At 34.2% G+C, this 16,003-nt stretch overlaps 1 protein-coding gene and 1 long non-coding RNA gene across 5 annotated transcripts in view; one reads left to right on the top strand and one right to left on the bottom strand.

The window, feature by feature from the left end:
• LOC135166916 (uncharacterized) overlaps positions 1-13,783 on the top strand; it is a 28,919-nt gene extending 15,136 nt beyond the window's left edge. For all 4 annotated transcript variants that reach the window (XM_064129657.1, XM_064129653.1, XM_064129654.1 and 1 more), the window contains 2 exons: positions 6,693-7,796; positions 10,468-13,783. In XM_064129657.1, coding sequence (XP_063985727.1) covers positions 6,693-7,796; positions 10,468-11,348 — 1,985 coding nt within the window. In that variant the 3' untranslated portion in view covers positions 11,349-13,783. The remainder of the gene's footprint in view (positions 1-6,692; positions 7,797-10,467) is intronic.
• Positions 1,946-10,698, bottom strand: LOC135166917 (uncharacterized). Its single transcript, XR_010299771.1, has 2 exons — positions 10,558-10,698; positions 1,946-7,670 (listed from the first exon to the last, which is right to left on the bottom strand). It is a non-coding gene; the product is annotated as an uncharacterized LOC135166917 (long non-coding RNA).
• Positions 13,784-16,003: the final 2,220 nt, after the last annotated feature.

Raw genomic sequence — 16,003 nt, forward strand, 5'->3', positions numbered from 1 at the left:
AATAGTTTCAAAGACATTTGCCAAATAATTAGATTATCTTCTGTTTACAATAGAAGATATCAATATTTTTATGTATACACCCAATATATTTTGAGACATGTGCAAAATTATACATAAATCCCCCTTCCACAAAGATATAATTCAAATTTTGGATAAATTATTTCACAAATTTTTTTGAAACTATTAGGAGACGATGAGATAAAATGAAATTCTTCAAAAATGATTAATTGATGCAATGCAAATGAAGAAGCTTTCCTTTTAATTGTTGTTGATTACTGGTCGTATTAGAATACTTGGTAGAAAAGAACATACGCTGCTAAAGAAATCACTGATATCCGAAGGTCTTTTAACTTTAACTCTGTCTCCTTACGATGAGTAGAGAATCTGCTATATCTGCCATTAAGGATACCCTACACTGAGACAAAAATCTCGTAAGTTCTACGGAATATATTTTGTTTGATGTATGTTCTTTCACATTTAAATAGAATCCAATTGTTTCAACATTTTAAATCTTCGTTTTATTAGTGGCTTCCCCATGGAGTCCAGATAATGACATATTTGTTTGAAAATGAGTCTATTTAATTGCAAATATCTTATTGCACGCGATTCCGTTGTCTGTCGCCTGCAATAAGTTTTCAGATGAACGGAATGCGGTACATTCAAATAATTATTTAATTGTGATGAAATATTCAGGAAACCCATAGGAATATACGATAGATTTGAACCTCCATGTGAGCTGTTTGATCCCCTCTGCATCAAGGATTGAAGAATACAGTTTAATCACGTAATCTGTTAAAATTGTCCAGATATTTCGCATGGTCAAGAGATTATTCTGTTGGCACCATCCAAAAGGAATCCCTCCATTTTACTACATTTTTCTCTCAGTGTATCAATTCGTTTATTAATCGTGTCAAAATTCAGACGTTATATGAAACGTCCTCTTCAGCTGAGAGGGCACATGATCCTGACCAATAGCGAGGTCTTAATTTCGTTGCTGGAGAGTAGGAGAATCAACTGATTATGAATTTATAGTTCGAAAATAGTCGAGATGTATCAAACATCCGTAATTCTGGTAAAAATCATAGAACCATGAATCAAATGTTAATTGATAAATTAATTAATCATCTGTATGGAGCCTCTTCGTGGTAAAATTGAAGTGTTAATTATATCGGAATGGAAAACTGAAAAATACATTTGATTGCAGAAGCTCCAGAAATAATTCATACACTTTGCGGTGCTCTTACGGCTTTAAAAAAGCGCACAAAATATTCAGATTTGTTTTTGATGTTTGGTATAACATGAAAAACTTGGCTCATGAGGAGAAAAATGTTTCATTGAAAAATGATTAGTTAAACATCTTAAACATCTTCACATATAATACAACGAGAGATAAAAAATTATGGAGTATTTGTCGATAGAGTTTCTGCAAACGAATAAAGCAGTTTTCAGTTCAAGTTTTTAAGATAAAAAATAATAATTTTTCTGAACATGTAGTTAATAGAAGTATAAAATATCAGTAATTTTGTCGCAGCGCATGTTCTTTTTCAAAGGAGCAGCAAAAAATTATTCACATCAAGTCTCTTAATACAAAAATTAATAACAAAGATTAATTACTAGAATAGTTGACAAAGAAAAACTTTTATTGCTAGAAGTGTATCAGAGAATAGTTTTTCGACAGTCTTATTTAACCCTGTTCTTCCCTAGATTTATTAACAAATACTTTGAAATATTTGTTGTTGCTCACAAAAGATTCTACAAATTTCGAAGATCTTTTAAAAATAATACAGTCATTTGATCCCCTGTAAACTCACCTATTCTGATACAACCATTCTCTCTAGTGTTATTCTAAAACGGTGGAATTGCACTTGCAGTATGGAGTACTGTGGTATATGAATTAATGAGTGGAGTATTGCATAATAAGTAATACAATAAGAAAATGTATGACTATGGTTGGATAAAATTTATATTTATTATTTGGAGAATATTTTCCCGGCAGAAAATCTTCTTTATTCCGTGTACAGTGTGAATTGTATACAATTTAAGTAATTGTACAGAAGATATTGATAACACGTGTGAAAAGAAAAATTAGATGAGAGAAATATACAGAAAACGTAAGAATTAATTTTACAGAATGAAATATTATTTTTCATGATAATTCATAAATTTTCTTTTCACATTGTCTGGGACTTCCATGAGGACTTATAAATACGTATAAATATATTATATGAATATATATTGGATATGTATATATTGCATAATGAAAATTATGAAATAACAAATTCAATAGCGAAAAGGTGGAATCAGATTAATCTATCATGTCTTGAAAGTAATTTTTGATGAATACCTCGTTGCCCGTCATGCAAAAATTCGCCGGAACATTTTTATGACATTTTACTTGTTCCGGGACTGGGAATAACATTATTTTTGTCAATTGTTCGTTTACTTGAGAGAAGTATTTATTTTTCAAAATTATATTTTTCCCATTGAAGGCCGAATCAGTATCATTTGGGATAATCTCATACTCATGACTATCACAGATGACCTTGAAGTAAGTCCGTTAATGATTCATTTTTTTCTGAATTTCGTATTTTCTAAGGGGAAGAAATTTGATGCATTGGTTAATGCTTATAATTATTGACGGACTTCCCTCAAGGATTTAGTTAACATGATTATATTCTGGCACAATATAATTGGCATAATTCAAATTTACCGAAGATTGTCTAGTGATGACTCAAATGGAGAAATCGGGTATTGAAAAAGTAAATACTTTTCTGGAGAAAATGAATTGCTGACAAAAATATTATTTTCTGAGCGTGCATAGAATTGACTCATCTGGCTTCACCGATACTTACATATTCCAGGATATCCAAGCATCTTTTACAAAACTGCTACTTTAAAAACAGCAGTTTCTTCCAACATTCTATAACGAATAAATAATGAAGATTAAATGAACTTTTAGAACCTTCATTTTATTCCGGAGATTCAATTTCTTGTAAAATTGTCAACATTTTGATCTAGAATTTGTTTCATTTATTTATTCATTACCTTTATTTTTAATTTAAATTTGCTGGAGATTCTCGGGACTAAACACCGTGACAACTCCATTCCGATCTTCGACTTGTTTGCGATCAATATATTGGAATATACGAGACAAATTAAAATCTTCCTCATTATTTTTATTGCCTCCTCGAGTGAATGCGCAAAAAAGGTTCCAATAAACATTTTATTATATCTAATAGACTCCGAGATGTCGATAATGAATTAAATTTGACTGAAACCAAAATTTATTGACAAAAATTCGGGGACTCCAAGCGGTGAAATCAATAGTGTGGTCTCCAAAAAATGATAAAAGATCCTTGTATATCTTGAGATTGTTTCGGCTTGCATTTAATCTCAGCAGTGGTGGCCAGACGACAATACTGTACTTACGACCCAGGGAAAAAAACGACATTGATAATTATTGCTTTTTTAATGTACTCAGCACGCCAGGTACCAGCGTGAGCCGATTAATTATTTTCAACACTGACATTGTGTATGATTAAATGCTGAATACGAGGATTAATCTGCGTATCCATTGTCTGGAACACCCTAATGAGTTTGGGAGGCGACGAATAAAGTTGAAATTGATGTATATATTTATATAGGCGGGCTTCCTCAAGACAGAACTGTTAATTAACTCAGGTTCTTTTCCTTGAAATTAATTATTTCTTCGATTGTTCTGAACAGTTGATTATTTTTTAATTGACGATTATGAGTCTTACACATGTAATTTTGCACATACTGGTACTGCGATGATTTAATTATCACACAAAATAGTTTGCACAAAGTCATATTGCACATTGAGTCAAAAATTTAAGACTTATTTTGTTATTACAATTCACCAATGAGGTTTTGACTTGAATATGAGGTATCAAGTGTCAAATGAGTCCACAGCCGATCCTCACAATCTTTATAATTAATATCAATCTTTCCTGCGATTCGAGGCCAGAAAAATGCAGAATGTTTCGGAAAATTGTTGCTGATATGGATTTTTGTTCGTTTGAAACACTAAAAAATGTGAATAAATTCCAAAATAGTTTTTCTTGGTTCCAATCGTAGGAAAAATTGAGATTGATTTGTAAGCGACTGAAGATCAGCCGTTAATTCATTTGGAATTATTTAAAAAAGGGTGAATGTTATATAGAATTAACTACATTTCATTTTGATGTCCAGAAAAATTAAACGATTTGATGAAACACTAAACAAACTGACGAATTCTGCAGATTCGTGAAATTTCGATTTATCATTGCTCTATTTATTCAATAGTCACCGAATTATTCAGCCGAATTGGATAATATGTTTAAAAAGATTGTACATATGTGCGAGATAATTCCACATAACAATACGAAATTATGCTCATCATTTACTGCTGTGTGGAATTATTTGCCATTTGTGTGGGAAGCTTTTACATATGAGTTATTCATTCTCGTCTGTATAATTTTGTTTGAACTGAATAATATGATGAAGATGTGCTACAATTTAAAGCCGCATATTTCATCAATATATTGATTCATCATTCATGTGCAATGCAACACTGCAAACCATTTTAGAGGGAAAAAAAAAGAAATAAATCAATCACATGATCTAAATTTTGCAGAATTGAATGTTAAGACTCTCGTGTGAATTCTAAAAGGTGCAAGGCTACACTCGAATGTTAACATATGTTTTTTCTTCCGAATGGAAGCCTTGTATTTTACCGATTTTTCGATTCTATAATTTTTTATTCATTGAGAGCATTTTTTTAAACATGAAATGAAAGGAGAGGGACGAATTAAACATCTTGAGGCTTCATTGACCCTTCGGAGATTAACAACATCATCAATTAAAATATTAATTGGAGTGAGAAGACCCCCGAAATGATAATTTTGACTTTTCGTTCAATCAGTTTTGCCCCCTTCTTTTCAATTTTCGCTGTATCTTTGATTAAGTCTACAGCAATAAATAATGTACATTAGGACATTCTGGGTCTCGTTTTTTCAAATCACATGTTGTTGATGATAAGACGCAGCGATTCCTTGATCTTATTGGTTGAACAACTGAAAATTTATCATTTGAGATTAAAATTTTTTTGAATTATTTAATCGAAGAAATGATTTGGGATAATTAATCAAACTCGTCATACTGGTCCATGGACTGCTGCGTTTTGTTACGTTTCCCACCCCTCAAATCTGATTAGGACTGTTCCAGACGAGGTGATAACGTCACTAACAATGGGAAAATTTGTGATGGTTATTTGTTTATTTATTTATGTTTGATATATTGGCCTTTGCTATTGGTTGAAGTTATTGTTTGATGGATAATTGGAATTTTCAATTTTATGAATAGGGTTGCGGGTACACAACACTTTAAAATCGATGGGCACTGATTTGCTGCAACAGACCTAATCAGACACTTCCTTTCTTATCTAGCTTTAATTCAGTGGAGAAGTGATTAAATTATTCGAGTTTGCTCAGCTCTATAATTGGTAATTATTAATGTAGATTGAGAATAAGTCGTTTTAACAGATAATTTCAAAATAGCTTACAATTTTAAAAATATATAACTTTCTCATATTTGAGTGCAATTAATGTATTTACATTGAAAAGAACTTGTAACAAAAAATGCTGCCATGGAATGATTATCAAATTATAGAGTGATTGCTAATTAAGCAATTACTCTGCAGTTATTACATGTCTAGAAAAGTATTAAATTACTTTTATCACTGCACTCAGTAATTTTGCAATAGAGCAAATGACTAGCTTTATTTATTTCGGTAAATTTACTTTGTAAATTACCGCACGTTGAGTGAGTCCAGAAAGTTTCATGACAATTATGTAACAAACCGACTTATTTTCAAAATTATCCAAGTATTTTTTACAACTTGGTGGACGGAGTATCGATTCAACAATTTCCAATCACAAAATTTATAAATTAAATGCGCGAAAAACATTTCCTTTACTTACATTAAATTACATTTCGGAGAAAAATATCATTTTTTCAGCATTCGCTGTTATCAATGAAAAATTTAAATCATTGAAACATTCAAAAATATTATTTTTTAAAAAAGAAATCAGTACATTTTTGAATATGTGTAAATTCGTTATTGTTCTGAAGAACCAATTTGTGTGAAAGGAAATAAAATATGTCTAAATTCTCTCTATACAGTAGTATATACTGGTCATTTTTAAAAACTATAATTTTTAAACGATTTAATCACTTTTTGATTAAATCTAAAAAATGTTTGGAACCTTCCGATTAAATAGATTTTGACCGAGACTTCTGGTATTCATAAAATCAAAACACTTGGAGCTAACTTGATTTTTCTAATCACTTCTTTATTACCTAATTAACAATTCACAACAAAAGAAACGTCGGATTTAAATAATGACCAATCGCTACGTGATCGGCCAATTAAACCTCACAAAATCAATCCTCAACCGGAAAAAGCACTGTGTTATCTAATAAATCCCCTTAAACCCAACTATTTAGGTAAGTACCTGTCCATCTTGAAACTACGCCCATTCGGGTGCAATCAGCCTCATAACCCCATCCGCTTGGTCACTAACATAATAACCCAAACCATCAACCCCCTCAGCAAATACTTCCTCCAAACTTTTGTAAACTATTATGTCCCAGCATTGTGAAAGCAATTCATCTCAACTCTTTGCTTTCAGGTCCACCACCAGATCGCCTCAAGATCTCCGCTCACTGGACTTCCCCGACAGATCCACCGCCCCTGGACGACGAGGCGAGCCTCTTGGTGGATTCCACCACAATTTCTCCTCCATTCGTAAAAATTCCAATGGAAGATCGTTCAAAGTACGAAAAACTAGACTTCAACGCCGACGATGTTTCGAGCGACAGCTCCAATGCCACCAGACGCTCGTCTAACCGCCTCAAGAAGAAGCGAAGAAGAGTGAAAGCTGTCCTCAGTCGTCGTAAAAATCCATCAAACTCGGAGCCAAACCAGGATCCTGAGTATGAATCAGATGATTCAATCGGTTCCGCTAGTGATCTGAAAGCGATGAACGATGACAACGAGATGATAGAAGACGCCGAGCGTTCAAAGATCGACGAAACCATTTCGGAGAGTGTCAGGACCTGCGGTTCCTCAGCTTATCATGCGGAATGTGAGTCCGTAGCAACTCATGAGGATGATCATCGGGTGAAAAAAGTCCGCAAACACCACAGGAATGAGCATTCGCTGGCGATAATAGAGGCACCTGATCCTGTAGTTGGTCATCAATATGGGGACAAACCTCTCCTTCTAGATGATGAGTTGGATCCAGAGTCGAAGCCTGAACAGGCTCATGGGGATCCTTTCGTCAGTCATCAGTATAACTCGAAGCCTAGATTGTTTAACGATAGCTCTTCGGAGGAGATCGAGGAGATCAATCCATTGGGGAATGGTATCTTCAAGACTGAGGAGGATGTGTTTGCCATGGCCCCATTTCCCAGGCCTTCAAGCTCCCGGAAGAGTAGCTGTAGTAGAGAGAGTGGAAACAAGGCCATTCCATCTGTTACACCGACACCGCCGGTGCATAGTTTGATACCTCCGATCTCCAGTTCGCCGATTATCTCGGGTAATCTGGTGGATATTGAGGATGAACTTGTGATTTGCCCTCCGAGACCGCCAAAGACGTCGGAGGGAACTAGAAATAATTACGAAAATGTCGATTTAATGGTGGAATCGATGACTACGGTTGGCGAAGGTGGAGGAGATAAGGAGATTAAGGATCTTGAAGATCTTTTTGGGTCTTCACCGTTCAACTCTACAGGTATGGACGAATTTTCTATCTGGAAATAGAATTTTTATTTTAATTAAATTTTGGAATTTAATGGTTTTCCTTCATGTGGCCTGAAGAACAATATCTCATTATGTATGAAGAATTGAAAATCTAATTGATTCAATTTTTAATAATGATTGGGACTATTAGATAGATTATTAGAGAAATGGAGAATTTAATTTAATGTATTGATATTTCAGTGGAATAGAATCAATCTCCTTTTGTAAAAAGGACATACACCTCAAATCTCGAATCGAATCGAACATATCGAAATTCCGTAACACTTATTCGTGATTGGTAGATACATTCACAGCGGTAAAATTTGAATTTCACAAGTACACAAGTATCAAGTAAATCAAGTCAAAGGATGAGTTAATTAGTAGAAAATAAAAACTTAGTTAGAAACTGGAAATGAAACAAGTTACTCATCAAATGTAAATATCTATATCTTATCGAAACTCCTGTATTTTCCAAGTCGTCTTACAGCTTCAAGACATTTAAAATTTTGCATGTTGCCTACAAGTGGGAAATAGATCAGCTGTGAATATATCAGCAATTTTTAAAGATCCATGTTTACGAAATGATGACGTGTTCAACGTCATACGCCATTACTTCAGGATCATTTTGGTATAATTATTTTGAATTTAAATATTACATTGACTTTTTATATCCCTATAATTCAACTGCTCTACTCATACAGTAGTTAAAATAAGGTGCGCTCATCGCAAATGTGACTTAAATAAAAAATATCACAATTAAGATTAACCAAATCGCGCGCGGTGGCGCGCGACTATGTCTCGTAGAGTAAAAAAGAACATTTAATAAATCTCAGATCGAGTTAAATATTCTAATACTGACCTATAATTATAAGAATTTCATTCATTTTTTTTCAATCTCTTATATTGAAAAGGAGTTAATTATATGGTAGATTTTGTAATGTCGAGATACTCGGTCAGTAACCGATTCAGGTCGAGCGCTACCGGGTCGGGTATCTATTGAGAATATAAAAACCCCCTCCACCACCTCTAAATGATTTCTAATAATTATCTCAAGCAAATGCCGATGAATTAGAATATTGTCCTTAGTTACACTGTATAACTCGTCTATGCTCTTTTCAATAGCACATTCTTCATATTCGTTGGCTTAATAATTACGTAAATACGCGCACAGCAACGCTCCCATGTTCACATTACAAAATTATGAAAATCAATGCGTGGCCTTGGCAAGACTGTCACATGCCAATGGGAGCATGAATGTGCTGTGGGCATTCAAAGAAAAATGGAAAATCAACTGAATCCAATGGATATCCTTAGATATATCTTAAAAGCTTATGTGGGGTTTCAGATTCCTGAAGAATGTTGTTTGAATACAATAAATGACTAAAAACAGCTTTTTTTAACCCGCGTTGTTACGGCAAAAGGGGACAAATGTCCAGACGGAGCGTACAAATGCAGCCAATATGATGAAACTTCATTCACCTATGAGAAATTAATAAACACTCCTTCAATGAGAATAATAACATTCAGAACGTTTTCCAGTCGTAGTTACCAAAAAACCACAAAAAAATTACTTTTCACTTGACTGTTGGGTAGGGGTAAACGTGGTATATTCAATAATTTATTGAACGATATCGTCGTAATTTTAATAAATATGTTCGCAAATAAGCATTAATAAAACTCATGGGATATTCGTAATCGATACAAAACGATGGATTAAATAGTCGATCATATGATTTATATTGACATCTCCTCAGACCATTTTATTAACCAATCAAGAGAGTTTCATATTTTTTTGAGGTAACGCCCTTTCCGTTCCAAAAAAAAACCTACAGACCGAACATTATATAAACACTAAACATAATGGCTACACATTTGATATTATCCAATATTTTGCGTATACAGAGTTCAACATTCACTCACTTATACAGGGTGCTTCAAAAAAATGTATACACACTTTGAACTTCCGTAGAAAATTTATTTACCGTTCTACAAAGTTAAATTTCAGGAAAATAGAAAGCTGAAATTCCAATGTAAATGAAACATAAATAACAAATGTTAATACTGTTCAAATTGGTGACCTGCAGCATCAATACAATTCTGAGTACGAGTCACCACTGATTGTTGATATTACAAATTTCAACTGATAATATAACATAGAGGGACGATTATGCTAGCACCTGGCGAAGAAATATAACATTAGCCTTGTAGAGCGGGAAAACTACAATAGTTTAAAGTGTGTATACATTTTTTTGAAGCACCCTGTACATATGTCTAATTTATTATTTTCTATGAGGTACCATGGAGCGAGTTGAGTAAAATATGTAAAGCTGGCTAATTCTGCAAAAATCATATGATACAGCCCGACGTTGCCACTTGTTTTTTTATCGCAAATGAATTATTTTCTATTTATTATGAACAATTCAATTAAAAATATTTGAATGTCTGCCTCATGTGTAACAAAATAAAATAGTGATAAAAAAATAATTTGATCATAAAAAGTATCAAATACTCTGTAAGCGTTTACTTGGAAGAAATCACTTTGAACTGTTCAGGGATTGATTTTCTGCAAAAAAGCCATAGATTCCCCTCAATGAAGGGTTAACACTTCGACATCTACCATACCATACAATAATTCATGTATTTTTCCCATTATTATGTTGCAGGTTTCATCAATCCTTTCAACAAATCAAACTTCTCGGTCCCCGAGAAAGACCTTCCCTACCAGAGTTTTGATACTACTTCAAGTTTTTTACCAAAAACTCCAAAGAACATAATCATCCCCGGATCTTCCATCGTCTCCTCATCGAAATTTGGTCCAGTCACCGTTAATTCCAAGCCTTCACTAGCCACTTTGTCACCTAAAACCGACGAATCACCAAAAGATTTATTCGGATCCATTCCATTTGATGATTTTGCAACACTCGGTGTAAACAATCTCCAAAGACCGACATCACTACCACTCTCTCAGTCTCCAACGTTTGATGACGGTGGTCTGAGCTCAACTCTGCCTTCGACAGCACTCTCAAATCACTCGGTACAACTGGGGGCAATCAATCTTCATCAGCAAGTACCTCAGACTTATGTCATTCAACCAATTGCTAGGACTATTCACACAGCTAGAATTATCGTTAATGCGACTAATTCAGTGTCTGCCGCTGATGACACTCAGGATATTCAAGGTCCAATGTCACCTGAACCCCTTGTCACTGATGAGCCACCAAAATTCAAGAAAGATAAATTCATTAAAAGTGATAAAGGAAAGTATCATTTGATCAATGAGAACAGAAGTGATATGATCAATGTTTTACCAGTGAAAGCCTCGGGGAAGCTCAAGGGAGGGGTTTATAAGAAGGTAAATAAGGGGAAAAAGGGTGGAGGAAGTGGAGTAACTGGTGGGTTCAGTAATATGAGCTTTGAGGACTTTCCTAGCGATGATAATGATGATAGGGGGGCCGGGGGAAATCGGGTGGCACCTTTTGAGGTATTCAGGGAGGGGGAGAAACGATTTGGTTCACTCAAGAGGCGGAGTAATCCTTTCACTTGAGAGAGAATTTGGGATGAAGACGAGGAGAGTCATTTTGAGTATTTATTGGGGGGCTGAAGGAGGAGTGAGCCACAGTATTTTTGGCTTGTATTATATGAGGGTGAAATATTGAGTGATGTATTGATACTACTTTAGAAATTACTCGAGATATGTCAGCTCTGAATGAGTCAACGGCTGATTCCATCACCCTCCTATTGTTAATTGATCGATTAATTGGTTAATTTATTGATTGGTTTGAATTGTTTTTAGGAACTGGAAAATTAGGACTTAAAATTGAAGAACACGGAGTTTTGGTTAGTGGTTGATAAGTGATTTAGGGGGTAAAATCACTCTCAAGATAGTCGTCTGTGAGAGTTATTTTTCAATTGCACATACGAAGGTACAATTTGGATACGAGTTGATGCCGGTTTTGCTTTTACTTCTTCACTAATCGATTATTGTTTGTCAAATCATCGATCATGTAAAGCCGCATTCGTGGGAACCGCTGTTTTCGGCCGAGGGATGAAAAATACTATGAAGAAGTCTGTTATAAATTGACTCACTTCACGTTGTGTTCAGTATGAGAAGAGGGTTTGATCCACACTACGCACTATTACGACGCACCAGTGTCGGTACGATTAAAGTGCTTTTAACGCACTGCAAACCACTGAACGTCGTCGAGACGGAAAAACCCCATTTTATGTCCTAAAAATAAGCTGAAAAAGGCATGAAACTGGAGCTCAGTGAGGAAATAGTATATTTCGTTATTGTTGCTACGTTCAGCCCGTATCAGAAAGTGCCTTTTCGTTTACTGGTAAACGAACGTACTTCACCACTCGCTGACCGTAACATCACTGACATAAAGTATAACTTGGATACACGTGCGACGGGGGTGATAACGAGTGTGAAATCAAAAACCCATTTCTAATCGAGTGAAGTAAAGTCGCTCCATTAGAAATGTGTTTTATTTCCTGCAATGACATAAAGATTTTTTCAAATTGTAACCTGGTTCGTGCAATTGAAAAGTCACTCCGAGGAGATAATCCGAATAAATAGATCAGGCAAAACGTCTTAAAATCCAGCCAACTCTGAATATTTACATTGCTTTATTTTTTCCACAATTCCCCAAATGGCAACTAATTTCATAATATATCCCTGGTAGGAAATGAGGAAGGCCCAATAGTCGGCCGAGCCTCGGCTCTAAACCAGTTTCCTCTATTTTTAGTCCTCTATAGCATATATAAGTTCCATAAAAATGAGAGGGAGACGTTTCCGTATTTATTCCTTGAAGGGAATGCAACTCAACCGCTGGCTCATTTAGTGTGGAAAACAATCTCATATACAATCGACTTTTTCTACACTGAGAGAAGAATGTAATAAAACGGAGCGATTATTTTTTTATCCAAATACTCAATGTTTTTCAATAGTGTCAACGGAATAAGTCCTTGACAATAGAAAATGTCTGGTCATTTTTAATGGATTGTGTGATTAAACTGTTTGCTTCAATCCTTGATGCTGAGGGGCCCAAAACAGATCACATGGGGGCTCAAATCTATCGTGTATTCCTTTGGATTTCCTGAATCATGTTTTCATCACGTTTAAATAATTATTTGAATGTATCGCATTCCGTTCATCTGAAGACTTATTGCAGGCGACAGACCACGGAATCGCATGCAATAAGATATTTGCAATTAAATAATGACTCATTTCGAAATAAATATGTCATTATCTGAACTCCATGGGGAAGCCACTAATAAAACGAAGATTTAAAATGTTGAAACAATTGGATTCTATTTAAATGTGAAAGAACATACATCCAACAAAATATATTCCGTACAAGCTATGATATTTTTCTCTCGGTGTAGTTTATAAAATGTGCAGCTACACATGTAGTCTCTTCTGTACATAAAGGAAATGGAACTACCCCATGAGTTACATCTAGTGGACCTAAAGAGAGTCTCCTGCATTGGAGTTAGAGGAAAAAGTCAAGCTCTCTCTGGAGTTCTTTTCTTTTTCTAAACTCACAGCACTAGTTTTCATGAGATTGACTTCATGAGATTTCATCACTCCACTAAAAAACCCGAGATATTAAAGAGAACTAGAGTATGAAATACCCGAAATAATGGTGCACGTGAATTAGTAAATAAATTATCTCGTATTAACTTTTTTTTTTCTCTTGGAAATAAATGAACGAGTGAGTCAAGTATCTTTAATCATTTCCAAGTTGTTAAACTTGGTAGCTAATACCAAAAAAAGCAGAAGAGAAAAACATGAAAAAATGAAAATTGAATGAATAAATAAAGCACTGGCATCTATTTTTGCAGCTGAGCATTTTCACATATTTGTATATATGTGTTTAAGATTCGTAGTTTTAGTGTAGAAATATAAGGAGGATATGTCCGGCAGATTTTATTGTCAAATTGTGAATTGAGAGTAATTAAACTGGTTGTTATTAATTCATTGATTAATGTAATTAGTATTATCATGTTTGCACAGCACACTTGCACATTTTCTGATTTACAGGTGCGAGGTTTACAGATGAAATGGTATTTCCATGACATAGAACTATAGGGTGAGAGGTCTTATCCCTCTCTCTATAATCTTCTTTGTGAATTATAGGGGCAGGAGGGGGGGGGGTGAGTTTACATGTCAATTCAACTCCTCACGTACGGGGTGACGCCCTCGCCGCAACCCTCTCATATAAAAAAATCATTTTCTCCGAAACTATGAGGTACATAAAAAAAGTAACATTTGCAAAATTAATAAAATTATCTCTTCATGGAATTATTTTTCTTTTATTTTTGCTTCCGAATGGAAACTTTGTAATCATCCGATTTTCTATTTTTTTTTTTTCATGATCTTAGAAGATTTTTATATGAAGATAAATTGGTAATCGTAGCACCTGTTGAGGTAAATCAGCTCAATTTAAAACTGTCTCGTTGATCGAGAAAATTTTAGTTGAAAATTTGTTATTTTTTATTACGAATATTTTAAGGGCTGGTACATCGAATGACAGATGGATAAAATAAATTTATTCAATCATTAATTTGTTCATCTGAGTGATTAGGTATTCAATAATCATTAGGAAAAGTAAATTATTCATTTAGTTCATAATGAATTTAATCATCTGGTATCTCAGGGTTGTTCACTGCAATTTCAAAAAGAAGCTATGGAAACAATTAGAATTGGTGTGATGTAGTATCGAATACCGAGTACATCCAATGCGTTTTACTTTATAATTCTCGAATTAGCAATTATAGAATTGTAGTAAATTTAATGACGACATTATATTTGCATGAACACACCTGTCGATGAGTGCGTAAACATTTTTAAGTTTTCAAAGTCAATAAATATTTGCTTCTCAATATTTCTTTTAATGTTAAGGCCAGTGATACTAAATGCGATTTCGGAAAAAAAAATATTGGGAATGGGACAATTTAAGGGGTTACTCTCATGTGAACGCCTATATTTTACCACTTTTTAGGAAATTTTTTTTTATGCGACAACAAACTTCAATCGTGTTAGTTTTTTAATATATTTTTATTTGTATTTTGAAATGTACGAAAAAAATTTTTTTTTTCGTTTTTCATATTTTTAACATATATTTTTTTTAAGTCAAAGCAGTCCCCAACAAAAAAAGGTAGTTGACTGGTCAAGGTGATAGCGGCTGTTCATGTTGTCTGACATAAAAAAATCGACTGGATTATTATTCAGTAGATCTGCGGCTATTGTCCCTACCAAATATAATCAATTTCATTAAAAACAAAAAAAATATCAAACTTCAAAAAAAAAATCACGAAAATCTCGTTCTTTTTCGTTACAAATCGTTTAAAAAAAATATGAAAATATTTTCGAAAATAAACAATTCTGGTAGGGACGATAACTATAAATGAGTAGAAGAACATATGTAAATTTTAAAGCAATCGGTTGAATACTTTTTCTTGTAGGACCTTGACCGTTTCAGAAAATGATGATTCGAGAAAAACGCGTTTGAAGTTTAAAGCCTGGTAGACAATCGCTTACGACACGTCGGCGACTATGAGCTGTAACTTATCAAATACTATGAATTTCGGTCTGAATTTTTCACAGCATGTTTTCAATGGGTTTTACTGTCAAAATATAAAAAAAAAAATCGATTTTTTGAAGTGCTCACATGAGAATAACCCCTTAAGCGACCAGCGTTATTATCCCTCCACTGGAGTGTTAGACCTTGACTGAAACCTTTTCCGAAGATTCTTAAGAAATTTCCCTTAAAAATTGTGTTGATTTAAGTACATGCTCGGTCGATGAACGTCCGTGTGGATTACGATTTTTCCCTGTCCGAGTGGAAATTCGAGGCAGGTACCCTAAGTTAGGATAAGAAAATGATGCGGCCGTAGTCAGGTTTCATCCGATAAATTTGGCCCAATATAATGGCAGTAGTATTGAGGAGAGGCTCATCTGAATCTGATGGAGTGGATATGATCCCAGTCCGAGATCAGACCGCCTAAAATCATTAATTGTCTTTACTGGGAAGTTAGATATTGCGAAAGTATTACGACCTAATCTGATCATACTCACCCGACTGTATTTTTATTAAAAGATATATTTTTTTGGAATTCTCACAACGATTAGTATCGCACTTCTTGCATTCTTTCTGGTCAAAATGATATTCATGGAAAATGTATTTAGAAATA

This window comes from Diachasmimorpha longicaudata, chromosome 10 (assembly GCF_034640455.1).
Source record: "Diachasmimorpha longicaudata isolate KC_UGA_2023 chromosome 10, iyDiaLong2, whole genome shotgun sequence".
Lineage (NCBI taxonomy): Eukaryota > Metazoa > Arthropoda > Insecta > Hymenoptera > Braconidae > Diachasmimorpha > Diachasmimorpha longicaudata.